This window comes from Amblyomma mixtum, chromosome 5 (assembly GCF_055824585.1).
Source record: "Amblyomma mixtum isolate Tamu chromosome 5, ASM5582458v1, whole genome shotgun sequence".
Taxonomy (NCBI): Eukaryota; Metazoa; Arthropoda; class Arachnida; order Ixodida; family Ixodidae; genus Amblyomma; species Amblyomma mixtum.
Window position 1 is genome coordinate 160,872,031 of NC_143016.1, and position 24,744 is coordinate 160,896,774.

The window sequence follows — 24,744 nt, forward strand, 5'->3', positions numbered from 1 at the left end:
TTCCAAATGCTAAAATTTATTTTAGAAGGCATTTATTTGCCATAGCATAAAACAAGCTGTTAAATGTGTTAAAGCATCCACGGTCCAAAGTGATGACCACACTGCCTCGCACGAATCTCCTGCCTGAAATGAAGAGAAAAAAAAAGAAAAACAGAGACATCAGTTACAGAAGAACCATGCAGAATAAGCATTCAGATGAGGACTAAAAATCTGTTACATAAAATCACTTCTTCAAACCTATTAAGAGAATACAGCAGCCGACTGATTTTTCAAACTCTAATAATTTGCATGCGCACGATATTTTGGACTTCACCGAGAAGCCAGCAGGCACTTCATAGGAACGTGTACATATTCACAAACTGATATTTCGGACCCTCTGGAGTCCTAATGTTGCAGTTTTTAGACTAAAATAGACGAAAGTAATGCTATGGAGATAGTTTTTTTTCCCATCGAAAGTCGAATTTTCGACACAGCATAGACGCAAGCGGACACTGCCGTCCCAAACAACCGGCCCTGTGTGCTGTGGGCAACCCCACCTTGGATTTAAACGAAGTCGGACGGACTGGCTTGGATAGGCTTGGCCATCTGTTCCTCATTGTTGCCGCTTGAGTTAATAGAGAGTTTCAGAATAGGGCGCCCAAGCCTTAGGGGCCCCCCAAGAAGTTTGGGGTGTCAAAACGCGCATGTGCAGAATGTAAGGCACGTCCTGAGTCTTGGGTTATTGTTAGCGGCGAATGCCATTTTGCCGAAATAACGTGCGCCCCAACGACACTCTATGTTTGGGAAACATGGCGGCACCCGTCGAAACGGGACCTTTCACTTCACTACCGATTCGTCGTTGCTGCTAAACGGTGTCTCACATTCACAACAAATGGAAGGTACACGAAGCTGTTGCTTTGTGTGAAGATGCCCAGACCACAAAATTTCAGGGACAAAACAAGCTAGATTTTGAGACTGCTGGTGGATTTGCAGAGCTCACATGTTGTTTGATGCCTGCAGGAGGTTCAAACAGGTCAATGATTTTGGTTCAAAAAGGGGGTCACAAAAAATTCACATGCCGCTAACTTTTTTTTACTTATTTATGTGCACATAAACAAAACAAAGTAACTACATTTGCGAGAGTTAGCACTGCGCATTCCGGCCGAGATAGTGCCGCACGTGGCAAACACTAAATGCTGCATGTAACAAACAAAAAAAGGTCAAAAGCATTCCTTATATATTGCATTTTTTTTTCGTTATTGTATGCAAATTTACTGCTGCAAAGAAGTAACCAGATATATGAAACAAGAACATTTCCATAAGTCTACTTTTGTGTTTTAGCACTTTTCTTGGCAGTAATGGTGCCGCAGTGAACAAATCCAAGCCTGACACCGCTGCATACAGAAAACTCCTACTGTAAATGTCAGTGGTGTACGTATCCATATCATATGTTTACTTTTCTTTTTTTGGTGTTTCTCTTCTCAGCAGTAATGGCTTTGCAGTCAACGAACCCAAGCCTGGCATCGCTGTGTACAATAAACCCCTGTTCTAAATGTCACTGGTGTAGGCGCCCATATTGCTGGGACCTGGTATTTCCTTGAGGCCTCCGTGCATTGGTATCCCCATTCTAGAACTCTCCAAACGCACGATCTTCATTGCCATTGAATGTACAATCACGGTGGTCTACAAAGAAGAGTGCGCAGTCACGTCGAAAATGGGACTGATGCAGCGTTCACAGCAGCTTAGACACTGCCACACATAGCATGGTGAGGGTGCAGCCAGAGGCACATGCTTCATCTCTCTCCTTCCATTGGGGTTCCCCTCTCTGTCTTCACGATCTTCATCATCCCGGAAAGCACTGTTCTCGATTCGCATGCCACGCATAGAGACAGCCACGTCTCACCGTCTGGTATTGGCGACTTGAGTTTATGCGAACATGAAATCTTGACTCTGGCTTGAATAGAATCTAACAGTATCACATGCAAACGGAACGTATTAAATGCCAAAGCCCGTGATTATTAAGGCGAAAGCCTTTAATGTCTCATCGTTGTAAGCAGCAGTTGTCGGCAGAAATGTCACGCTTTTCAATTGGTCCAAACGGTCGTGACGTCACAGTGCGCGAATTTCAAACGGGGCCAATTGTACTTTGGCTAGTAACCACGCAACCATTTGAAGGGATCGTATAGTGGCTCTCCAAGTAAGTGGGACTGAGCATAGTTAACTGCTTAATTTATCAATTAGCCTAAATAACTGCTCTCGTCAGGCCATACAAATAAATAAAACCAAGCAGGAAATTGGTCGAGCTCGGGAATCGAACCCCGGTCTTCGCGTGCGGGACGAGCATGCTATCCACTCCGCCATGCCAGCTCGATGGTTTGGAATGAACAAAGGCGCATCTAGTGAATACGGTGTCTTCGTTCACTCTCATCCTCCTCCCTTCCCTTCCAGCGAGGTTTAGGTGTCCACCGAGATATGAGAGACAGATACATTTCCTTTCCTCAAAAATGGAGCGGTGGTGTTCTATGGACTCCCTGGCAGCGTTGCTGTAGCATTCCACTTAAGCTTAACATCTTAACCACACATCAGTGACCACACTTTAGGTAAAAAAAAAGTGCCCCCCTGAATTTTGATGGGTGTCCACCGAGATATGTGACACAGTTACTGCGCAATTTCCTTTCCTCAAATACAATTTCCATTTTCTTCATTATGGGCCCTCTTTGTCTTCTTTCACTCCCACTTCCTCCCTTCCTTTACGGTGCAGTTCAGGTGTCCACCGAGATGACACAGAATTACTGCGCCATTTCCTTTCCTCAAAAAGCGTTCAAAGGGCAAGGCATTGCGGAACAGGTGGTGGCGTTCTGTTCTGGCCTTCGGCGTTCCATTCCGTGGACTCCCTGGCAGCGCTACAACACGCTGTCGCATTCCACTCCAAAAGGCGAAGCTTAAGCGTCATTAATTAGCAGTCAATCAGTATTCAGGCATTAATCAGTAATTAACCATTAATTAGTGATTTGTCATCACTTAGTAATTAGTACTCAATTATATGTGACGCCACCAGTGCCACAGAAACAGCGAAAGTGGTGCGGAAAAGGCTTTCGCTTCAACACACTTTAGACAGTCAAAGTGCCCCCTGAATTTTTGAAGGCTGTTTTTTGCAGAAGTAATATATTTTTTTTAAGTTCACGATATTTTGGACTGTTAGATTATTCAGACCATTCTTTCGGGCTCCGCCCTGTCTGAAAAATCAGTCGGCGACTGTATTTTCACCTAACGCTTGGTCTGCTGCATCAGTCACAGCTTTTCCTGCCACTGTGTACTCAACAGGGGCCATCACCGAGCCATGAGACGGAGTGCTAGAGGCACTCAACAGCAAAGGTGAGAGTTCTATTTAATGTTTAATTTATGGAACACCTGAGCAGGAGCAGCAGCACAGGTACCCTACATAATATATAGCCTGGCGACAACATGGTCTTGCATATACTGGTGCCGATTTTTTTTACAAGGGTGTATCACATAGCTTAGAAGCGTAAATGTTTGGCTGACTTGGTCAGACATCCTCCTATGAAAAAAAATAAAAAAGACGCTCACCACTGTGCAACGCGAGTCAGCAACAGCTGTCAAGATATTTGTATTTTACGGTATGCTGAGCAGAGGACATGAGAGTGACTCCATGTCTATATAGTTTTAGTGTTCTCTTTTGCTTTCTGCATGCACTAGCTTTTCAACCAGCTCTCCTTCCCAGTTCGCCACTCTAGGCATGTAGCACCATCCATGACCTATGACCCCCTTCTCATGGAGGCGAGAGGAGGGGGGGAGGGGCACGTACTGCAGCAGCCGGTAACTACCCTCCGGTTAAGCTTTCTACGCTCTCCATGGTAACCATACTCCAGTTAACCATATGGTAACCATACTCCGCTTGCCGCTTCCTCCACTCTCACTAAGTCCTCCTCACACAGTAACCACCTTCCTGACAGCTCTCATGGTAACCATCTTCCAGTTATGCCTTCCGATGCTCTCACCTTACCTTCCTCCTTCAAGAATAATTACACTCTAGGTGGTTCTCGAGGTAACCATGCGTCAGTCGCACCTTCTTACACTCTCGCCATACCCTCTCCCTTCCCACGTAACCGTCCTCCGGTTGAGGATTCCTGTGCTCCCGCCACACAGCTCCTCCGTTGGTAACCACCGTCTGGTTAGGCCTTCTTATGCCCTCGCCATACGCTCCTGTGCCCACGGTAACCCTCTTCGAAGACTCCTTCTAGCGTAACTACCCTCCAGCTGGTCCCCATAGCAAACGCCATAGAGTTTCTTACTATTACCTAGAGGGAAAGCTGGCAGCCCGTCTATGGGAGTTTGCATGGAGACCCCTCGAGACCACTTCAGCCACCATGGGCGCTCAAAGCATCATGCTGCGGTGAGCTACTTGTTGCGGAACTGCAACTTTTGGCCACAAAATAATCGAAAAATAAGGCTGTTTGATAACTACAAACGTCCTAACATTCAATATTCTGTCTGTAAATTGCAACAAACGAGCAGAAAAGCATTTAAGTGCAAAGTTCGCCCAAAATAAGGCATGGCTAGCTCTCCTATTGGCCAAGCAATGAACACTACAAAAACTAATATTTCGTAATTAAGAGGCGCACTTTTAAAAGTAAATATGTTTTAAAAAAAAATGCTGTTGCTTAAACACTATAAGAGGTTTTTAAAGGCATTTCAGAAAAGTGAAACCTTTTATTGGCGTTGTGTGTCGTCGCGTTTTCACTACTATGGGTTTTGCACACTGCATTCGCGCAAAAGTCATCTGCGCACACACGAACAGCGTTTTCGGAATGAAACATCTCAGTAGTGCCACTCCGTGTTCTTGAAAAACTACAACTGTTCCGCAACAAGTAGCTCACCGCCCCATGATGCTTTGGGCGTCCATGGTGGCTGAAGTGCAGCGGCGCCAGCTTTCCCTCTAGGTAATAGTAAGAAACTCTATGGCAAACGCCCACTGCTACTGCCTTTTTACCCTCCCCATACCCTCCTCAAGGCAACCGAGTCATGTCCGTACAGAACATCAGGAACACACTCAGAGTCTCAAAGGTAAAAAAAATAACAAAAGGCCTCAAAAAATAACAAAGAGAAGCCTGCAGGCAGAGCTCCTCTTTCAAAAACTAAACTGTAGTGCGCAATAAAACCAAGCTGCTGTAAAACTATGAAGTCATAAGTATTGCAAAAATTCAAAAAAAAAAATGAAACTAAGAGTGAATGATAACTAGGCTAAACAATAAAAACCTAAAACATACATAAAAAGGAGAAAAGCCTAAAGTGGAAAACCTAAACAGGATGTTGTTGTTGTTTTTAGTGGCTATTTATTGGTTATAAGAAAATAACAAATTTGAAGGAATAGATGTTGCTAGCCACTGTATCTCTCCGTCGAAGCCTGAAGCCCCTGAGCTGCGGCTAGCAGGAATAAAAGGACTGGGAGAGGACGCGGAGAGAGAAAGAAAGGGGGGAGCAATAGCCTAAACAGGATCAGAGAGTGCAAATAATAACACATTTACAATAAAGCTAACGAAACAAATAAAAGCTGAAGTCCTTATAAAAGTAGCTCGTCAAGTCACATCACTTTTCAGACCACCACTTCACAAGCTCACCTGCTTACATGGGCTAGGAAGCTTCGACAACACTCCTTAGTGTCTGTGAAACAGCGTTGAGCTCTTCTTCAAGGTTGAGTATCATGCCTAGAAGAAAACAAAAGTCACACAAAAAGAATGGCAGTTCAGCAGGTGCCTGAAAAGGACCACGCGAACTGAGACATTGAATGTGCACGCAAATACACAGTAAGAGGCACAAGGAAACCAAAGGAAGCCAGACACACATGTTGCAGTTCAACGACATGCCAGTACTGCTGCCACTTGCGTGCTCAATTCTGGCAGACATGGGGGGGGCAGCATGAAGATGTTATTTCTGGCCTCAAGGCAATATGCACTTGCATACATATTTGCGTGTTTTCGTAGTGGTCAATATGTGCACACTGACTACAAATAAAGATAACCTCTGCCTCCCTCATCTAAGAGGAGAATCTTGTGGCTGCCAAATTTAGAGGAAAAGACAACTTATCAAAACGTTTCCAGAGATTATGACTGAAATAAAAACACCTGGGCTTATATACTGACAGAGTAAGGCATGATGTTAGCAGTCGAACGAGGACTTCCAGCTCTGTCATGGCACAGAAAATGATGTACAACAACACGAAGTGATCCTGTGTCTGCATACTGCTTTGGTATAGACAACCTAGCTGTTGTTAATAAAAAGTACTCTAAGGAATCCAAATGTTTCCCAGAATCCAGTTGTCTTTTCCCAGAATGCAGTTTGCCAACACCAACATAAAAGAAGCAGCAAGTGAAATACACAGAGGCACATGGCTACACCTAAACCACAAAAGGATAAATAAATGGTAGCTTTATTTTTTTGGTTTTTGTGAGGTTTAACGTCCCAAAGCGACTGAGGCTATGAGAGACGCCGTAGTGAAGGGCTCCGGAAATTACGACCACCTGGGGTTCTTTAACGTGCACTGACATCGCACAGTACACGGGCCTCTAGAATTTCTCCTCCAAAGAAATTCTAGCCGCCGCGGCCGGGATCGAACCCGCGTCTTTTGGGTCAGCAGCCAAGCACCATAGCCACTGAGCCACCGCGGCGGCAAATAAATGGTAGCAGTTTTCAAACTATGGTATCTTACTTCAGTAAATGCAGAAACTAAAACATGCTATTTTCTTGACTTTGCCCGCAGCTAAACACACATAACCGCAAAAGCAAATACCAGTGAAGCATTGCTTGCATCGGGCACTCTGGCTGTTCTGCATTTCAGCCATCAGCATATTGCCATTTTCCTTCGTGTGACAATGTGATGGACTTTCCACCGTGCTGCATTCGCTTTGCCACCCGAACTTGCGTCAAAGAGAGACGCGGATTTGAAATACCCCCCCCCCCCCCCCCCCCTCAAAAAAGGCCAAAAATTGATTTTTAAAAAAAATTGCTGACCTGCTGCAGTGACTCACTGGTTAGGGCACTAAGCTACTGAGCCGTGGTTCCAGGGTTCTAACCCGGCTGGGGCAACAGCGTTTCGATGGGGGCAAAACGTAAAAGGCGCCCATGTGCTGCGCGATCTCAGTGCTCATTACAGATCCCCAGGTGGTCGAAACTACTTGGAAGCCCTCCATTAAGCCCTCCACTACGGCACCTCTTTCTCTCTTTCCTCTTTCACTCCCACCTTCCTCCCTTCCCTTATGGGCACTGCTTGGGTGTCCACCTAGATGCTAGACAATTACTGCGTCATTTCCTTTCCTCAGAAACCAATTTTCAATTTTTAAAAATTATTGTACCTGCTATTGTATGTCTCATTTTTATGCTGTCCCAGTTTCATTGCTGAAATTGACTGGGACGTAGCCCAAAAAAATTGTTTTGCAAACCACGGTGGCTGTGCATTGCAGGGAAATACTCGTACAATGGTCGTTTTCCTCTGTTAAGGTTTTTTGCCTAGATACCTTGAGGAGCAGATTTCTTCACAATTGTTGTTATCTATTTTTGCCCCATCTTTTGCTGCGCTCCTAGAACGATAGTGCAGGTCAAGACATCCCTTGTTTTCTAAAATTTGTGCTTTGAGGAAAAAAAATTAAAATAGCATCTTGACCAGTAGCACACCAGTAGGAATGCCATGAATGTAGAAGTATACATTTGCCACATTTTCGTGACTCTGAAACCATTTCACTAGATTTAGAGGGAAAATATACACCAGAAAATGATTTTCAATAGAAACACCAGAAACGCAGCGGACGGTGCTAAGAATCATTGGCTCCGGACAGGCGGCCATTGGAAACCGAACCTAGCAACGTTTAACGTAAGAACCTTATCCAGTGAGGCTAGTTTAGCAGTGCTGTTGGAGGAATTAGCTGGCATTAATTGGGATGTCAAAGGGCTTAGTGAGGTTAGGAGGACAGATGAGGCGTATACAGCATAAAGGGCGCGCACGTACTGTGCTACCGTGAGTTAGCAGACAGACGAGAACTAGGCGTGGGATTCCTCATCAATCAGGATATAGCTGGCAACATAGAGGAGTTTAATAGCATTAACGAGAGGGTGGCAGCTATCGTAGTTAGGCTTAATAAGAGGTATAAGCTGAAGGTGGTTCAGGCCTACTAGCCCACATCGAGCCATTATGACCAGATCGTTGAAACCTTCTATGAAGATCTGGAATCGGCAACGATCAAAGTAAAATCACAGCACACTGTAATTATGGGCGACTTTAATGCGAAGGTAGGCAAGAAGCAGGCTGGAGACCAGGCGGAGAGTTATTAGTAGCAGGGGAGAGTTATTAGTAGAGTTCGCAGATAGAAATAATTTACGGATCATGAATACCTTCTTCCGCAAACGAGCAAACAGGAAGTGCACATCGAAGAGCCCCAATGGTGAGACTAAAAATGAAATAGACTTCATACTGTGCGCTCAGCCTGGCATCATAGAGGATGTGGAGGTCCTCGGAAAGGTCCGTTGTAGCGACCACAGAATGGTAAGGTCTCGCATTAGCTTAGATTTGAAAAGGGAGCGCAGGAAATTAGTGAAGCGGAAGTCTATTAACGAGTTAGCATTAAGAGGGAAAGTAGAGGAATTCAGGATTTTACGGCAGAACAGATTTTCCGCTTTAACTGAAGAAGACGACCGTAATGTTGAAACAATGAACGATCGTCTCACAGATATCATAATGGAGTGCGCCGTAGAAGTAGGCGGTAGGATGGTTCGACAGGATACCGGGAAGCTATCTCAGGAGACTAAGCATCTGATTAAGAAATGGCAAAGCATGAGGACGTCTAACTCCATAGATAGAATAGAGTTAGTAGAGCTGTCGAAGTTAATAAATAAGCGCAAGGTAGCCGACATCAGGAAGTTTAACATGGAGAAAATCGAGCATGCTCTAAACAGCGGAGGTAGCCTAAAAGCAGCGAAGAGAAAACTAGGCATAGGTAAAAACCAGATGCATGCGATAAGAGACAAAGAGGGCAATGTCATTAGCAATATGGATAAGGTAGTTAAAGTAGCCGAAGAGTTCTACACAAATCTATACAGTAGCGAATGTAATCAGAATGTTACTGAGAGAGGCAGTGGAACACAGCAATGGGACATCCCGACAGTAACGAAGGAGGAAGTAAAGAAAGCCTTGGGAGCAATGCAAAGAGGGAAAGCAGCTGGTGAGGATCAGATAACAGCAGATTTGCTGAAGGACGGAGGACTGATTGGGCGAGAAAAACTAGCCAACCTGTATACGCAATGCCTTGTGACCTCGAGAGTACAATGAGCTTGGAAGAACGCTAACATTATCTTAGTTCATAAGAAAGGAGACGCCAAGGACTTGAAGAATTGCAGACCGATCAGCTTACTGTCTGTTGCCTACAAGGTATTTACCAAGGTAATCGCTAATAGGGTCAGGACAACCTTAGACTTCAATCAACCAAAGGACCAGGCAGGCTTTCGTAAAGGATACTCGACAATGGACCATATTCATGCAATCAATCAGGTGATAGAGAAATGCGCAGAATATAACCAGCCCCTATATATATAGCGTTCATTGATTACGAGAAAGCATTCGACTCAGTAGAAACCTCAGCAGTCATTGCGGAATCAGGGTGTAGAGGAGTGCTATGTGAAAATATTGGAAGATATTTATAATGATTGCGCAGCTACCATAGTCCTCCATAAAGTCAGCAATGAAATTTCAATAAGGAAAGGTGTCAGGCAGGGAGACACGATCTCGCCTATGCTATTCACTGCCTGTTTACAGGAGGTATTCCAGGGCCTGAAATGGGAAGAGTTGGGGATAAGAGTTAATGGAGAATACCTAAGTAATTTGCGATTCGCTGATGACATTGCCTTGCTAAGTCACTCAGGACATGAACTGCAAAGCATGATGAATGAGTTAGACAGGCAGAGCAGAACGGTGGGGCTAAAAATTAACATGCAGAAAACCAAAATAATGTTCAACAGCCTAGCAAGGGAACAGCAGTTCGCAGTTGGTAGCCAGGTGCTGGAAGTAGTAAGAGAATATGTCTACTTAGGGCAGGTAGTGACAGCTGATCCAGATCATGAGAGGGAAATAACTAGAAGATAAAGAATGGGGTGGAGCGCATATGGCAGGTTCTCTCAGATCATGAATGGTAGCTTACCAATATCCCTGAAGAGAAAAGTATACAACAGCTGTACCTTACCGGTACTCATCTATGGGGCAGAAACGTGGAGGCTAACAAAGAGGGTTCAGCTTAAGTTAAGGACAACGCAGCGAGCTATGGAAAGGAAAATGATAGGTGTAACGTTAAGAGATCGGAAGAGGGCGGAGTGGGTGAGGGAACAAATGCAGGTTAGTGACACCCTAATAGAAATCAAGAGGAAGAAATGGGCTTGGGCAGGGAGTGTAATGTGAAGGCAAGATAACCGCTGGTCCATAAAGGCCTACTTGACTGAAAGTCAAGTAGGCCTTTATGGACCAGCGGTTATCTTGCCTAGGCCTACTTGACTTTCAGTCAAATAACTTCTGCCCTGACCTCTTGCCAGAAGGCAGCAAGCATCTCGACTGCTTGATAAATATCAATCTTCATCTCCCGTTCCAGCCGGATGTCGAGAAGAATCTTCTGGATTAGTCGGCGTCGGTAACAGCATTTAAAACTGTTAATGACCCCTTTGTCAAGGGGTTGTATTAGGGACGTGCAGTTGGCCGGGAAGTAGTGCAGTTCGATGTTCGAGAGCTGCAGGCCTTCGACGTGGTGCGCCGAGCAATTATCCAGCAGTAGGCAAACTTGACGGCCTTGCCGCTTGACGTCCTGGTTAAATTCCTTTAACCACGCTGAAAATATTGGCCGAGTCATCCACGCCTTGGAGTTCGCCACATACTTGACGGGCATACGCTTCGTTCCCTTAAAACATTGGGACGGGCACTTTTGCCGACAACCAGTGGGACTCGCTTGTCTGTGCCGTCGAGGTTGGCGCACAGCAGAATCGTTATGCGGAGCTTGCTCTGCTTTCCGCTGTGGCAGTCATCGCCTTTTAGTGCTAGCGTGCGGCCCGGGAGCATTTGATAAAATAGAGCTGTCTCGTCGGCATTGTACACCTCGGCCGCCTCGAAGCGACTCAGTATTCCAGGCAGCTTGTCAGCCACCCATGCAGCAGCAGCATCGCTGTCTGCGGAGGCAGATTCGCCGCTGATTACTCTCCCGACGACACCGTGTCGGCTCTTGAATCCCTGCAGCCATCCGTTGCTTGCCTTGAAATCGTCATAGCCCAGGATACACGCAAAGTCCTTTGCCTTCTGTTGCAAAATCGCGCCACTTATGGGCACATTTCTGGCTCGCGTGTCCAAAAACCACGTGAACACTGCCTTGTCCACATCAGCATATGTCGACGTCTTCAGTCTTTTTTTCTTCGAGCTTGTTCCCGACTCCACTGCGTTTCTGATGCTGTGTTCCGCACTCAAAATCGTTGATAGGGTGCTCGCTGGAATGCTGAAATGGGCGACAATGTCCTTCTTCTTCTCGCCCGCGGCGACTGCATTTAAAATTGCAAGTTTGTCTTCGAAAGACAAAACTTTTCGTTTTCTGGCAGTAGAACTAGCAGAACTCATCATGACCAACCGACGACGCAGTTACAAGCGGAGATGCACGACTACACGCCGACGGCAGGCCTAGCACCTCCAAAACAAGTCAAACGAACCAGCACGAGAGCACAGCTGACACGCGCAGACGCAGGACAAACGCAAAATGGCGAATGCAACGCGTCGTCTCGTCGGTCTTGTCCTCCTTTCCCCCCTCTCCTTCCTTTGCCCTGGTAATGAAAGAACCGGCCATCAGAGTTGCTTTTAAAGTGAATTCTTACATATAACGTGTCTAAGCCATTGAAACAAATGGAAATCACAAAATAAAAATGCTTTTTTTTTTTTTCAAATCCATACATAAAAAATGCAACAAAAGAAATCAACCGCCGCTACAAACGCCACCTGGTGCCACGCTACACAAGCAAAGCCTTAACAGGCTGCTACGTTAGGCACGGGGCGGCGCTAGTCGTCGCTATCATCATCATCGCTAAGTTCGCTTGGTCGCGGCCAGTCGCGGTGATCCCAGGCGTTCGCGTAGCTGTTGGCTCCGTACAATATTAATATTCACTAATATAGTGCATTTGTTTGGTCGAATTTTCCTTAAAAGTGCAAAAAGTAATGACCGATCAGCTTTGCGAGTTCGTTACATCAAGGTTAACTGCCGCAACATCTTCGTTACATCGAGGTCGAAAATACATGGGCTTCAATGGGGGCAGCGTTGGGGAATTCAAAAATTTCGTTAAATCCAGGAATTCGTTACATAGAGGTTCGTTACATCCAGGTTTAACTGTACATGCATGAAGAAATCAAAAATTTTTTTGCTCAAAGCCGTACCTCCTCACATGCTGAGTGCATAAAAGTGACTGCCACTGCCATGCCATTGTGTGTATAGAGCAAAAGGATTCTGAACTTTTTTTATGCCTCAGGGAAATCCCACAGGCACTGAAGGACTCTGCGTGTAATGGTTCTCTTCTCTTCCTGCCTTACATGCCTGTCAAAAAATGCCCTGATTCAATTAAAAACGACTGCCTATCGAGCGAAGCAGTCTGCTAAAAGCCGTTGCAGCATGACCAGACCCAAATTAATGTCAATGCAAAGAACAAAAGGGGTCAAGGATTATGTGGATTAAGGTGCTCGGAGAACCCCAAAAGGACTTCAAGGGACACAGTTCCACAAAATCCACTCTGAGGAGTCCTAGTGTAGAGTGATGGCACAATGCTCACTGTCACACACAACAATATGATCACGTGGAGGCATGAGAACGAGGAATTTTCAGCTGAAGCTCGTGACAAAAATTCATGCAATACGCAAGATATTATGCCAAAAGAGAAGACTTCAATGAATGTTAAATCAAGAACCTAAAGGAGCTCTTCTGCGAAGTGGACAGGAGCTAAAGAAAGAAAAACAGTTACAATCGCACAATCGCACAATAAAATCAGCCGTGTGAATGCAAAGTCAATGAATGCGATGCTTGCAAATTTGGGCATTTACAATGAGCAGAGTTTACACATTACAGCCAAACCTCGCTAATTCGGCTGCCATTAATTTGGAAATTCTCATAATTCAGCCTCCCTGCACCCTCCCGCCAAAAATATGCATAAGTTAATGGCACCACACATTTGTTAATTCGAAGTGAAATTGCGCTCGAACCAGTAAATTCGGACAGAAGCAGCGCTGAAGTCAAATTTCGAGACACGCATCGCTACTGCCATCATCCGGAAACCAGTGCCGCGCCGGAATCCACCTTCCATTGTGAAACAGAAAATGTACGGGGGGCAGTGCTGTCACAGCAAAACATAAAACTGTGTTCATTCAGCTTCTGTTAATTCAGAAATTCGGACCACTACCGGAGTCCCGCCCGCGGATTACAATCGACAGGACTAAGGTTATCGGACGTGCGAGAGATAAGAAAGAACGGGAAATTATCGAAGCCTTGGAAATCGCGAGATTAGGGCCCGACAAATGTGTTAGCGATGCTTCCGTACACCTGTACCACAAAGAGTTGGAGTTTCTTGGTTTCACGAAATGACTGTGGCTTTTGTCTTTGTGGCTGGTGCACATGCGCTTTGTAGTTGAAGGAAGGAGGCCTTGGTGGAATAAATCAGTTGTTAGTCTGCGTTTGTCCCATGTGGCTCTTCTCCTCTCTTGTCCCATCCTTTTCGTTCTCATAATGTCGTACCAACTACCCCCTTACCGCACCCTTCTAGATACTACAGCAGTCTCAATGAAATGAATACCACGATTGTCAATAATATCCGCCTCATCCACAGCGAATGAAATCCGCATGCAGAAGCACGGGAAATGCGTTCACACAGATCTGTTTACAGTATGGAATTTTTTACGGTCATGCGTCACCACTCGCTGCTGACGGTGCGTACCTGACGATCGTGACGTCAGTGATGTGTGGGATGCGCTTAGTGGACAAAAGTGCACAAACAGCTCGTGCATTCGTATCATCAGTACTGACGTGGGAGAGTGTTCGGAACGCCCGAGATTGAGCGCATTGTACACAACACACTCTGGGCTAAAGAATTTCACAAAGTCCGTACCATCCCAAAATTCGTATCAACGTGGATAGTATCATAAAGTTTCCACTGTATATAGTGGTGGAAACTAGGGAAATATTACTGCTTTTGTCAGTGGGCTGGGGCTACGAATTTGAGCCAGTAGCTTTCAATTGCCACACAAAAAATATGGCTGATAAAAATTCAACAAACTGTCCCTTCAAGGGAAGCCTCTCTAAAAAAGTATACTCAGCATTGGCAGGACCAAAGCTCCAGTTTCGAACAATTCCGAACTTTGAAATACGGGAGTTCTAATTCGCGAGGTTTCCCTGTACGTGATACCATGGGTACATATTTGCAACACCTGCACTGGCAGTACAACTGGGACAGGTGGTGTGGTCGCGTACCAGTGTTTGCTGAACTGCTGGCAACGAGGGTGATGGTCACAGGATGCCTGTTGAAGCTCACCACCTGTGCACAACAGAAGAAAAAAAGGCAAGTATAAAATAAAATGAGATGACACTAAATGTGAGAACAGGCAGTTTTCACTGATGGCTGTCTCTTGGAAGAAAATAGCGATATTTCACAGATTTCCTGTTCAACGTGAGTTTTATTTATTTTTTTTTGCCCAGCCAGCCAACATTATGGAATCTGCAGGTTTCTATTCCGACAGGAAAAGCCATCTAGATACTTTCAGCCCAAATGTACCCACAAAGCAGTAACCCACACAACAGTGGTCTTGGAGACCCAGGGGCACTGCATGGAATTTCAGAGAAGCTGATGCAGGCCTAGCTTAAAGATTCACGATAGGCAAGAAACAAATGCCCCTGAGAAGCACCAAAACATTACGGGGACACTGGAGCTCTGCCTTAACTCTTTCCTTACAGCAGGAAAGCAGGTATGTTGTGGGTGCTGTGTGTAAAATATTTATTCACCCATAAACTTAAAAATTTTGCTTCCATCCAGCACATCACAGAGTAGCTAATAATGCCCTCTTTTTAAAGACAGAAAAAGAAAAAAACAGAATGTGCAGTGTTCACAAAGAAAATCTTTGGCAAGATCTGAGAGAGCTGGCTTAAGAATTAAAAAAAAAAAAAGTGACTGTATTCCGTCACAAAATAGAAAAATGAAAACCTAGAATAGAGGCCTGAAATGTGTACACAAAGCTACAGAGCTCTTTATGCTAAATTTTCCGATCAGTTAAAACTATCACTTGCTCAATCGAAGTGGTTGGGGCCATCTAAGAGAAAGCATTATGTGCTCCAGTGCTGGTGGCACTAAATTGTTTGCAGCATGCCCGGTACTTTCAGAGAGGCTCTCAAAAGCAGCAAATCTCCTTGGAAGTGGCGAAATTTTAAGTTACAAACAGGGACCTGTAAATAGCCCGAGCTAGGCGGAGCAGTCATCTCTTTCTGAACTAAAATCAAGCAAACTGACATCATCTTTGCACACAAGGATGTCGCCTGCGTGCACAAAAGTCATGAACAGGTGCTGAGGAATCGTGATAACACCACCTCTGCTGAGCAGGGTTGGTGTGGCATCAAAACGCCACATTGGGCACCATGCTCGCCTTGATCACTTCGCGATGACAAATTTCGTGGGAAGTCGAAAATACTCCCTCCTAAGTCTGAGAGGAAAAAAAAAAAGAACCTGAACTGGAAGTACGGTTCTTTTTCAACATAGTGAGTGGTGTTACTTGTCCAGAAGTGGCTCGGATCTCGCAGAGGGGACCAATTTGCGTCATCGTTCAAATTAAACAATTTGAACTAAATTATCTGAACAGGCGCGGTAAGGAAAGAGTTAAGGGTGCACCTGAATGAAGCAATATCATTAATGGGTCCTTTCAAGGAATTCTCTTCACACATTGACACAAACGCTCAGAAATCAAATGAAGACAATGCGCACTTTGCCACTATGCCACCACTATGCCACATCAAGCAAAGAGGATGTGAAACGGCAACGCACACCTTGCTACTCACTTCACTGCTATTTCTGTAATTAGAACCTCTCTAATTGCATACCTATTTATTAGCATACAGTCGTAAGATGCCACTCTATGTGAAAGACGACACAACAAACCTACACTTATACAGGTCATTCCATGCAAAACGCACCAATGTTTGTGCTCGACCCTCTTCAATTTCCTCCGCCGTGGTGGCTGAGTGGTTATGGTGCTCGGCTGCTCACCCGAAAGACGCGGGTTCGATCCTGGCCGCGGCGGTCGAATTTCTATGGAGGCGAAATTCTAGAGGCCTGTGTGCTGCGCGATGTCAGTGCACGTAAAAGAACCCCAGGTGGTCTAAATTTCCGGATCCCTTCACTACGGCGTCCCTCATAGCCCGAGTCGCTTTCGGATGTTAAACCCCATAAACCAAACCAAACCTCTTCAATTTCGCTCAAAAAATTTGTGGCTTTTTATTGAACCGTCAAGAGCAGTTTCCCTTAATATCAAGGGGGAAAAAAAATTTATGTGGACAATGTATATCAGTTGTAGCTTTTTATCAAGTGTCATGACATTGCCTGCACAAGGTTTTTATGCTTTATGTAGTTCGTTTCGTTAGCTCAAAAACTCCATTTTATAACTTTTTTTTAAGTGTCCACTCAACATTTGTGAGCCATATAAAACTTTTCACTGGCTCGCCATGACATATACTATGTGGAAAAAATGTTTACACGAAAACTTCGCTGAATAACGTTCAGAAAAAAAATGCCAACGTAACAATAAAGTGCACTGTGCTGCGTATTGAGACAAAAATATTATACTGTGGTGCTCACTGCAAAAACTAGAATAGTGTCCATCTAATAGCTAGTTTTATTGTAATTTTGCTGAGCAATTTTTACTGAGGTATTTTTTTGTTTTATTTGCGAGAAAACTTTTTGAAGCTGAGCTCTGTGGTGCCAGTCATGGTTGCCCGTACTGCCACTTCACTCCAGAACACAACCTCGGCGCTATTCAGACTGCTCTCTTCCTGTTCAGACTAACTACCCTTCCCGTGCACTCATGTGCTCAGGCGTTGCACATCTGCTTTGAGCGAAGCCGCCATTGCGCTTCTCTTGTGCTATGTTTCTATGTTTGCGCCTGTCCTGTCATTTTTTCTACTACTTTGTGCCGTCTTTTTGCGCTTTAATTCTTGTCAGCTATGAACTAACATGCCCCGGAGAGTGTTTTACTGAAGGCTCAGCCAGAATTCGGTTCGACAGCAGCGAAGCTTCTCTGGCGAAGCTTCTCCTCGTGTTCATCAACTTCCATTCGCGCACAATGGATGCAGCACACACCACTATTGCATTGCCCCCTTAAGGTGACTTAAGCAGGCGCATAATTTTTTTGTTCAATGTGGATAACGCGTTCCCTTTGATACTGGAGCTCCCCGTAACTGCATAATGCTAGTAGAGGTCATTTCATGCTCTAAAACAAAGGAAACTGCTTAGTTTAAGTTCGCATAGCCTGTATAGATTAAAAAAAAAAACGGGAATTTTTTAATTAATTTATCTATCACAGTGACCACAGCATCATGAATGGCATGGGTTCGGATCCCACCGGCGGCATGTGGTTGTTTTTTCTTCTGCTTTTCTAATCAATTAGCTTTAAGCGATAAAATATTATGTAATATTATAAATTGATCAACATAAAATAAATAAATTAGTTTTAAAAAAATCCCCTGTGCCCCTTGGTTTCTGTGGCTGTTGGCTTCTGTCATAATTACAATGGGGGGCATTCTTCCAGCATAAATGACGAGCAGCACCGTTTGAGGGGGCTAAAGAGAGAGAACGGACACACGCACCTGGTAGTTGCTGTAGGAGGAAACCATCTTGTTGCACTTCCCCAGGCCCAGCTTGTTGCCCTGGGACATGGCCATGCCCACCGTGGCCAGGAAGCCAGGCCGCAGGGCATGCTCGGGGGCACTGTCCGTGGTGGCTGTTGACGATACTCCGCTAAGCAAGGACAACCAACTCCTCTCAACGTCCATGATGTAGTTAGCGCCAAAAACGAGGACCAAGGTGGGAGAAAGACACAATATGAGCGCTTTTTCGCGACTAATATTTTAATGGAAAAACGCACGATATACACCCATCTCATGAAAGTAAATAAAAAGGAACATACATGATAACAACAAGAAAATCTTAGGGCACAATACATCTGAAGAGTGCTGAGTAACATAATGGTGCAAAAGTAGAAAACTTCATGGTCACAATCACGAAGAGCAAAAGACAAAAAATAAACAAAAACGACAAGGAGGGAAGGACTAGGAGAAATTAGTGCCACGTATGATCCAGGTATGCCAGTTCTTTTGACAGTGCACTTATGCATGTATTTCCTTGTCTCTAAATATAAAAACCACCATTATGTTACTCAGCACTCTTCAGATGTATCATGCCCTATGATTTTCTTGATGTTATCATGCAAGTTTCTTTTGATTTACTTTCGTGAGACGGGTGTATATCATGTGTTTTTCTATTAACTCTTTCGCTACCGCGCCATAGGCCATCGATCGCATATGATCGATTCAAATCGCCCGCGCAAAAAAGCTCATTTTGGAGAGTCGTGTACTTGCTCCGCCATCTAGCTAGCGAGCTCAACAACTGCTCCTTCGATTGCAGCCTTGGTTTCAGTGTTTTGACATGAGGGGGCGCCGTGAAAAATAAAACTTTGAACGGCCGCAGCGGCGTCAGCCGGAGAAAACGGCGTCCGCGTCGCCGCGCGCTCCTCGAAAACGAAAGCTGACACCGAATACGTCGGCCGGTTTCTGTTTCGTTTTTTGCGACGAAAGCAGCGGTTATTAGTCGGGCAACAATGTACAAACGTTGGATTTCGGTTTCGACAGCGAGACTTTGCCTCGGGAGCCTGGAACGTCAGCGCGTACTTGCATGTAAGTTCTGTTTTCGTTCGCTGTGGGTTTTCTGCGGTTCATACGGTTTGTAATTGATGAGAGTGGTTTATTTTTGTGCTTCAGGTTCTTGACAACGTGTGGCGAAGGCAGTTTGCCAAATGCTCAAGGTCGCGTCGCAAGTTTTTCAACCAAGACGACAGCTAGGTGTCCATATCAGCACATCGCTGCGGAGCGGCGCTCGGAGATTAGCTCGACTTCTCGACTTTTTTTGATGCTCTTCACGGCGGAAATGATGAAGACCCTGTGCGGAAACACTAATAAGTATGCATGGATGAAGATTTTCAGCAAGTTCGGCGTGACGGCTCATGGGAAGACGTGAATCTGTTGGAGATGCTGATGTTCATTGGAATCATCATATACATTGGAATTGTTGACCTGCCGCGACTTTATTTCTACTGAAATACCAGAATAATCTATTATGGCCCTCTGCCATCAAAAATCATTTCTCAAAATTGGTTTTTCGCTTTTTTTGTTTGTTTGTTTTGCACATAACGGACCCGGATGATTCAGTGGCGGCAGCATCTATTGGCAAGACTTGGAAAGTGTCCTGGCTTTTGAACCACACTGATAAAACTTATTTCGTTGATTCTGATGTTTTAGAGCTTGCCTAAAATGCCAAATTTTATCAGCTGGCTTTCAGGGAGCAGCTCATTCAAGAAATCTTCGGGTATGATGAGGGAAATGAAGTCCATGCCCCCAATCCTCCCATAGAATCCATTCAACACCAACCGAAAAAAAATTAAAAAAAGAAGAAACTGCAAGCTCGGCTATCAGAGAACAAGGGAGGAACAAAGATAAAACCTTATGTGAAGCACCTGTCAGTCTACCTCTGCTTCACATCTTCACCCCTGATTGCTCTTCACAGTGGCACCACAGTCATGACCCCCGACTTGACAGGCCATGGAAAGTGCAGTAAATTTTTCTCATAGCTGAAACTGTAAATAATGACAGCTATAAACATGTGCAACAGTTTGTATATTCCAGTTTTCCTCTAATCAAGTTCTGGCTTAGTGCAGCCGGTAATTTTTGTTTTTGCTATATACTTTTTTTGTGTTTTTAGCAAATTTCACAAATAAATGTTCATTTACTTTCGCACACACAACCCTTCTGTTTGTTTCATTCAGAAGTGTAACTAATAAGCTACAATTTCATGCATTGCAATATGTGCTGGGTGTATTAGTTCTTGTGAAAAAAAATTTTCTTTCAGTACACTCCAAATCGTCCATTTTTCTGCGGTAGCGAAAGAGTTAAAGTACAGTTGCGAAAAAGTGCTCGTGTTGTGTCTTTCTCCGACCTTGGTCCTCATTTTTGGCGCTAACTACATCACGAATAAGATTCAACTCGGCAAACTTTCCACCTTACTACTCCTCTCAACGTGTCTAACCTCCAAGAACGACACTGGGGAATACTGAAACTTCTATTCGCACTAAAAAACAATTCTCTTTTGCCTCTTCGTGGCTGCCTTAAGGTATGTCACCACCTTTTTGAAAATTTTTTGAATTTTTGACTATTAAATTTTTATTTCACATTTACGTTATAAAGCACAGTTTTATATATATTCAAAAGCAAGAAAGAGTGAAAAAAGCCATGCTGGTATTAATTATTCACAGAAAAATGCCCAAACTTGGTTCTTATGCGAACATTCCTAACTAGCGAATGGAGAGCAGGAATTTTAAACTTTTTTGCACAGACTTAGCCAACTAACCATACTGTGCAACCAATTAGGATCTTTGCCATCCGATCATTGGGAAAAAAGTTATAGCAAAAATGCCAAAGAAAACAAAAAAATGTGTCATTTTTGCCTGCATTCCTTGACATAAAATATGATTATATCAAAACTCACCATTCGATTTAATTTATCCTAGTTCATTGCACAGGCTAATAACAAAGGAAAGAGCGTGCAAAGTTTCATTCAAAAATATTTAGTTATTTCGAAGTTATGACTGTTTGCGCAACACAAAAGTGCAAGAAATAAAGTTTTGAGAAAAACAAGATTAAAGTTTTTCAATCCTTGTAGAAAGAAGATCATCATGCCCTAGGAAGTTAAAATCCTCCAGGTTCATAGCTAGGGCCCTCCTTAGCTGATGTGAGTTCTCTTTTGGCATTTGTTGCTGCCCGTCCTTTTTTGCGGAGATGCTTTGCCTCACCCGTGGATTGACGTTGGGCCTTCATCACATGGTAATGGTCTCTGGTGCAACATGCTAGGAGAGTGTGGTGGCCAGATTCGATGCCTGCTTCCCTCAAAATATCTGCTGTACTTCTGTTGCAATCACTGAAGGACGAATTCGGTAGCATTCAAACCGATAGCGCGAAGCAAACAACTGAGACGCTTGTAGCGTAATGCATCCCCCTTGCGTAAATTTAAAGCAATGTTTAAAAAACAAAAAAAGCCTTAAATATTGCCTTTGAGTAATCTTTTACATATCAGACTAAAACAAAACAAAACATTTTCAATATAAGCCGCTGATTATTGCCGAGTTATCGTTTTCTGTTACCAAACCACATTAGTTTCGGTTTCAGAACTGTTCACCACCTGTTCGATAATTGGCTATAAATTTTTAACAAAATAAGATACGAACATTATTCTTGCTGCAAAACATTTTTGAATGTTTAGGGATTCCCAAAATATAAGAAAGAAAAAATGTCATTTTTCCAAAAAAAAACGCTTTTTCAAAGGTGGTGACATACCTTAATGCTTCTCCAGCAGCAAAACGTGCATTTACCGCAGAGAAAATTGTACAAAAATTTCCCCACCACTTGATTCAGACTTGTGATGTAAAGATTCAAAAAGACTCTGTTATGACCATGTGGAAATTAATGGTGGTGTAGTCCAGTCTATGGGACCCCACACCAAAGAGCAGTCTTGGCAGCTTGCTAAATTTCATTTCATTTCTTGACCTTTCATACTCTATAGGCAGCTTGCAGTAACCCAGATGGCACTGGAATTGTTCGAGTACGCACTTTAAAACTGCTGCCATCAGCCACTTGGGTTGGCTCCGCGTTCAAGATCATATTCAGAACAATTAGAAGCACACGTTTGGTTGATAACAGAACTTATGCTGCAAAAAAAAAAAAAGTAATCGTTTTGGGATCTCTAATCTGCTGCCAGCTCTTCAGTTTGGTCTGTTTTTGGCCCTTCTACACGTGGTGGTAGTGGTGGGAACATTTGGTTTGGTTTACTGGGGTTTAACATCCTGAAGCAACTCAGGCTATGAAGGATGCCATAGTGAAGGGCTCCGTAAATTTTGCTTCTCTGCATAGTCAACATTACAAATGAAGAAAGCAATGCTGAATGCGGAAAAATTGCAGAGGTCAACACTGCATCAAGCAGATTGACTAACGGAAATATGATGAAGGTTTCCAGCTGCGAAAGCATTGTGGCCATGCAGAACGAGCTAGAATATGACAAACCCCACAAACAAGAAAGTTTGCACAGGTAGATGAAGCAACAGTGTGGGTGGGGCAATTGTGACAAACTGGCACATTTGTTACACGCTGATAGAGGCTACCTGTCCGCCTGCTGTCTCTATTCGAAAGGCAAGTGGGTCACTCTATAGCAGCGTCTATAGAGTTCCTTAACCTATCTGCTTCCAAAGACGGCAACTCATAGTCCTCACTTTAAATATGCACCAGAAAATAGTGCCAGATGCTTGTCTGATAACTTTTAGATCGCAGTTTTCATGCCAGATGACACTAGCTGTTCACTAGTTTTGAGAATATACTGCAGGGAAAAATTCTTTTCTCACTACTTCTTTTGAACACAGCCATGGCATCGTGAGAAGAGTTAAGTTTCAGGGGTGCTAAAAGGGGACATTTAAGCCTTAACGGTATGACGCGATAGTGTGATATCAGTTCCCATATATGCATAAGGTCATCCTCTGCTTTACATTCATACATCCCTGGGAGTCCTCATACCCCTCCTGGTACAGTGGTGCAGTGGTTAAGCAATGCGCCACTGCCCTGCGATGGCAGGTGCTCCCAGCGGTGGGCCTTGTGCAGTCCAAGTTGCTTTTCCTAAGTGATCAATCATTAATTTAACTGCCACCTGCCTCGGTGGACAGTTGGCTCACTATCCGGAAGGCAGGCTGTGATGACGCCACAAAGTCACGTGACCTAGATGGCTCATGTGCCTCCTAGCTTGCTTTGTGGGGACCACCTGTCAGTTACATCCATGATTTTTCGCTCAACGCCGACAACGTCAAAACCAGATTTTCTGGGCAAGGGGGCCTTTACCGCTATCGCATTAATACCCTAAACATTTGGATGATAGTGAAAGCAGTGAGTGTGACCTGATCCGCAAGGTTAGGATCAGTACTTGGACTCTGAGCATGGCGCTACAAACGTAGCTTGAGTCCCGGCTTGGAAATCCAAAAGTGTGCAAGAAAATATTCACCAATGTGACGTATTTGGCTCTTTACATCAGCTATGTATGCTACCAAAAGTGGCTGCAAAAGAATGTGCTACACCGTGAGAAACTTTTGCCTCGTCCAAAAGATCATTTGTCTGGCTGAGTTGCCCCGATACAAAAGCACAGGAAATCAGCTATAGCTACATTCCAAATGAGCCTAGAGGCTGGGCAATGGCATCAGTTTGATCACCAAATAGCCCCGAATGACAGCATCACGGAAATGTTTAGTGTACAAAGCCTAGGAAAAAAACAGTAAAAGCTGTCAGGAGTGCGACGAGTGCCACTTCATAGTTGTCACACCTGAAAGCTTCATGACTTTTCACAAACAAGAAAAATTTCACAAAGAAAGAGCACCAGGATCAATTATTACCTTTGATTAGAGGCACACCATCTCGGTCTGTGAAGACGATGGCCTGAAGGCCTGGGACCCTAAATAATGCAAAATAAAACGCCTATTTCAGGCAGCGCCGAATAAAAACAGGCGCCAAGAATTCAAGCTCTTTATTACGCAACAACGTTTACTCCCTCATACGGCAGGCACTTTGATTAGAGATGCTGCTGATTGGATTAGTGAAGCAAGATGTCAACGAAAACAATACAAACAAAACAAATTCAATTGATACATCATATTGTACAGCCCCGAAAAATCATACCGAGCACAGACAGCATCTGGCAACAAAACGGTGAGCTCATGCACTCTCTAACCGTGAAAAAGAAAAAAGAAAGGTTCTAGTTGCAATTAAGAGACTCGGTGATACTGCGAAAATAACACCGTTTTGAGTCTGACAGCCGGTGAATGTCCATAGCATACAAGAGCGTAAACAATTGTAGAAAAGTTTCTCTACCTGGAAATAAGTTGGGTAAGGTGCTTCTTCAATTCCTGCAAGTGTACAGAAAAGTGGTAAGGATCGGGATAAAAGTACAAAGAAGACATTTGCTGGGCGGGTGTATGCGGTAGTGATGGAGACAGAATAGAAATCGAATATTGTCGAGTGATCGACGTTCGTTAAGCATTTAGGAACTGCCGACCAAGGGTCGGTTGCTTGCAGATGCCTTTACTGAGGAACATCAGTACCGCACTTCGCCAAATTAACAGCCTTATCAAAAACAAGCATAAGCGACTAAAAATCATATGACTTACGTCGGCCATGTTGTTTACATTGGAGAACACAGCACGCCACAACGCCACCGGGCAGAAACGCCGGATACCAGCGACACTGCCAAAATTTTCAAAATAAAAAACACACTATCAATATAAAAAAATTAAATAATACGTGATTGCAAAAGCGTTTTTAAATAGATTGAATTTTATTTCAAAACTTAGAAGTAGTATTCTTTTGAAAA

The 24,744-nt window shown here is 44.1% G+C and overlaps 1 protein-coding gene across 2 annotated transcripts; it reads right to left on the reverse strand.

Moving 5' to 3' along the window:
• LOC149344315 (ragulator complex protein LAMTOR3-like) lies at positions 1–24,528 on the reverse strand. 2 transcript variants are annotated; one of them, XM_089546241.1, is made up of 6 exons: positions 24,246–24,528; positions 23,771–23,829; positions 17,886–18,019; positions 14,511–14,574; positions 5,627–5,705; positions 1–123 (listed from the first exon to the last, which is right to left on the reverse strand). In XM_089546241.1, exons 1-5 carry the CDS (start codon positions 24,332–24,334, stop codon positions 5,632–5,634), a joined length of 420 nt encoding a protein of 139 aa, XP_089402367.1. In that variant the 5' UTR covers positions 24,335–24,528; the 3' UTR covers positions 1–123; positions 5,627–5,631. The 2 variants fall into 2 exon arrangements, with proteins under 2 accessions (XP_089402367.1, XP_089402366.1); XM_089546240.1 differs by having other exon boundaries at positions 5,619–5,705; positions 24,246–24,527.
• Between the last annotated feature and the right edge of the window lie 216 nt (positions 24,529–24,744).

Coding starts and splice junctions, on each gene's coding strand:
- LOC149344315 (XM_089546241.1), bottom strand. CDS start 24,334: ATGTCTTCTTTGTACTTTTATCCCGATCCTTACCACTTTTCTGTACAC. Junction 23,830..24,245: donor CTTACCCAACTTATTTCCAG/GTAGAGAAACTT, acceptor TGCATTATTTAG/GGTCCCAGGCCTTCAGGCCA. Junction 5,706..14,510: donor CAGCAGTTCAGCAAACACTG/GTACGCGACCAC, acceptor GTTTTCTTCTAG/GCATGATACTCAACCTTGAA.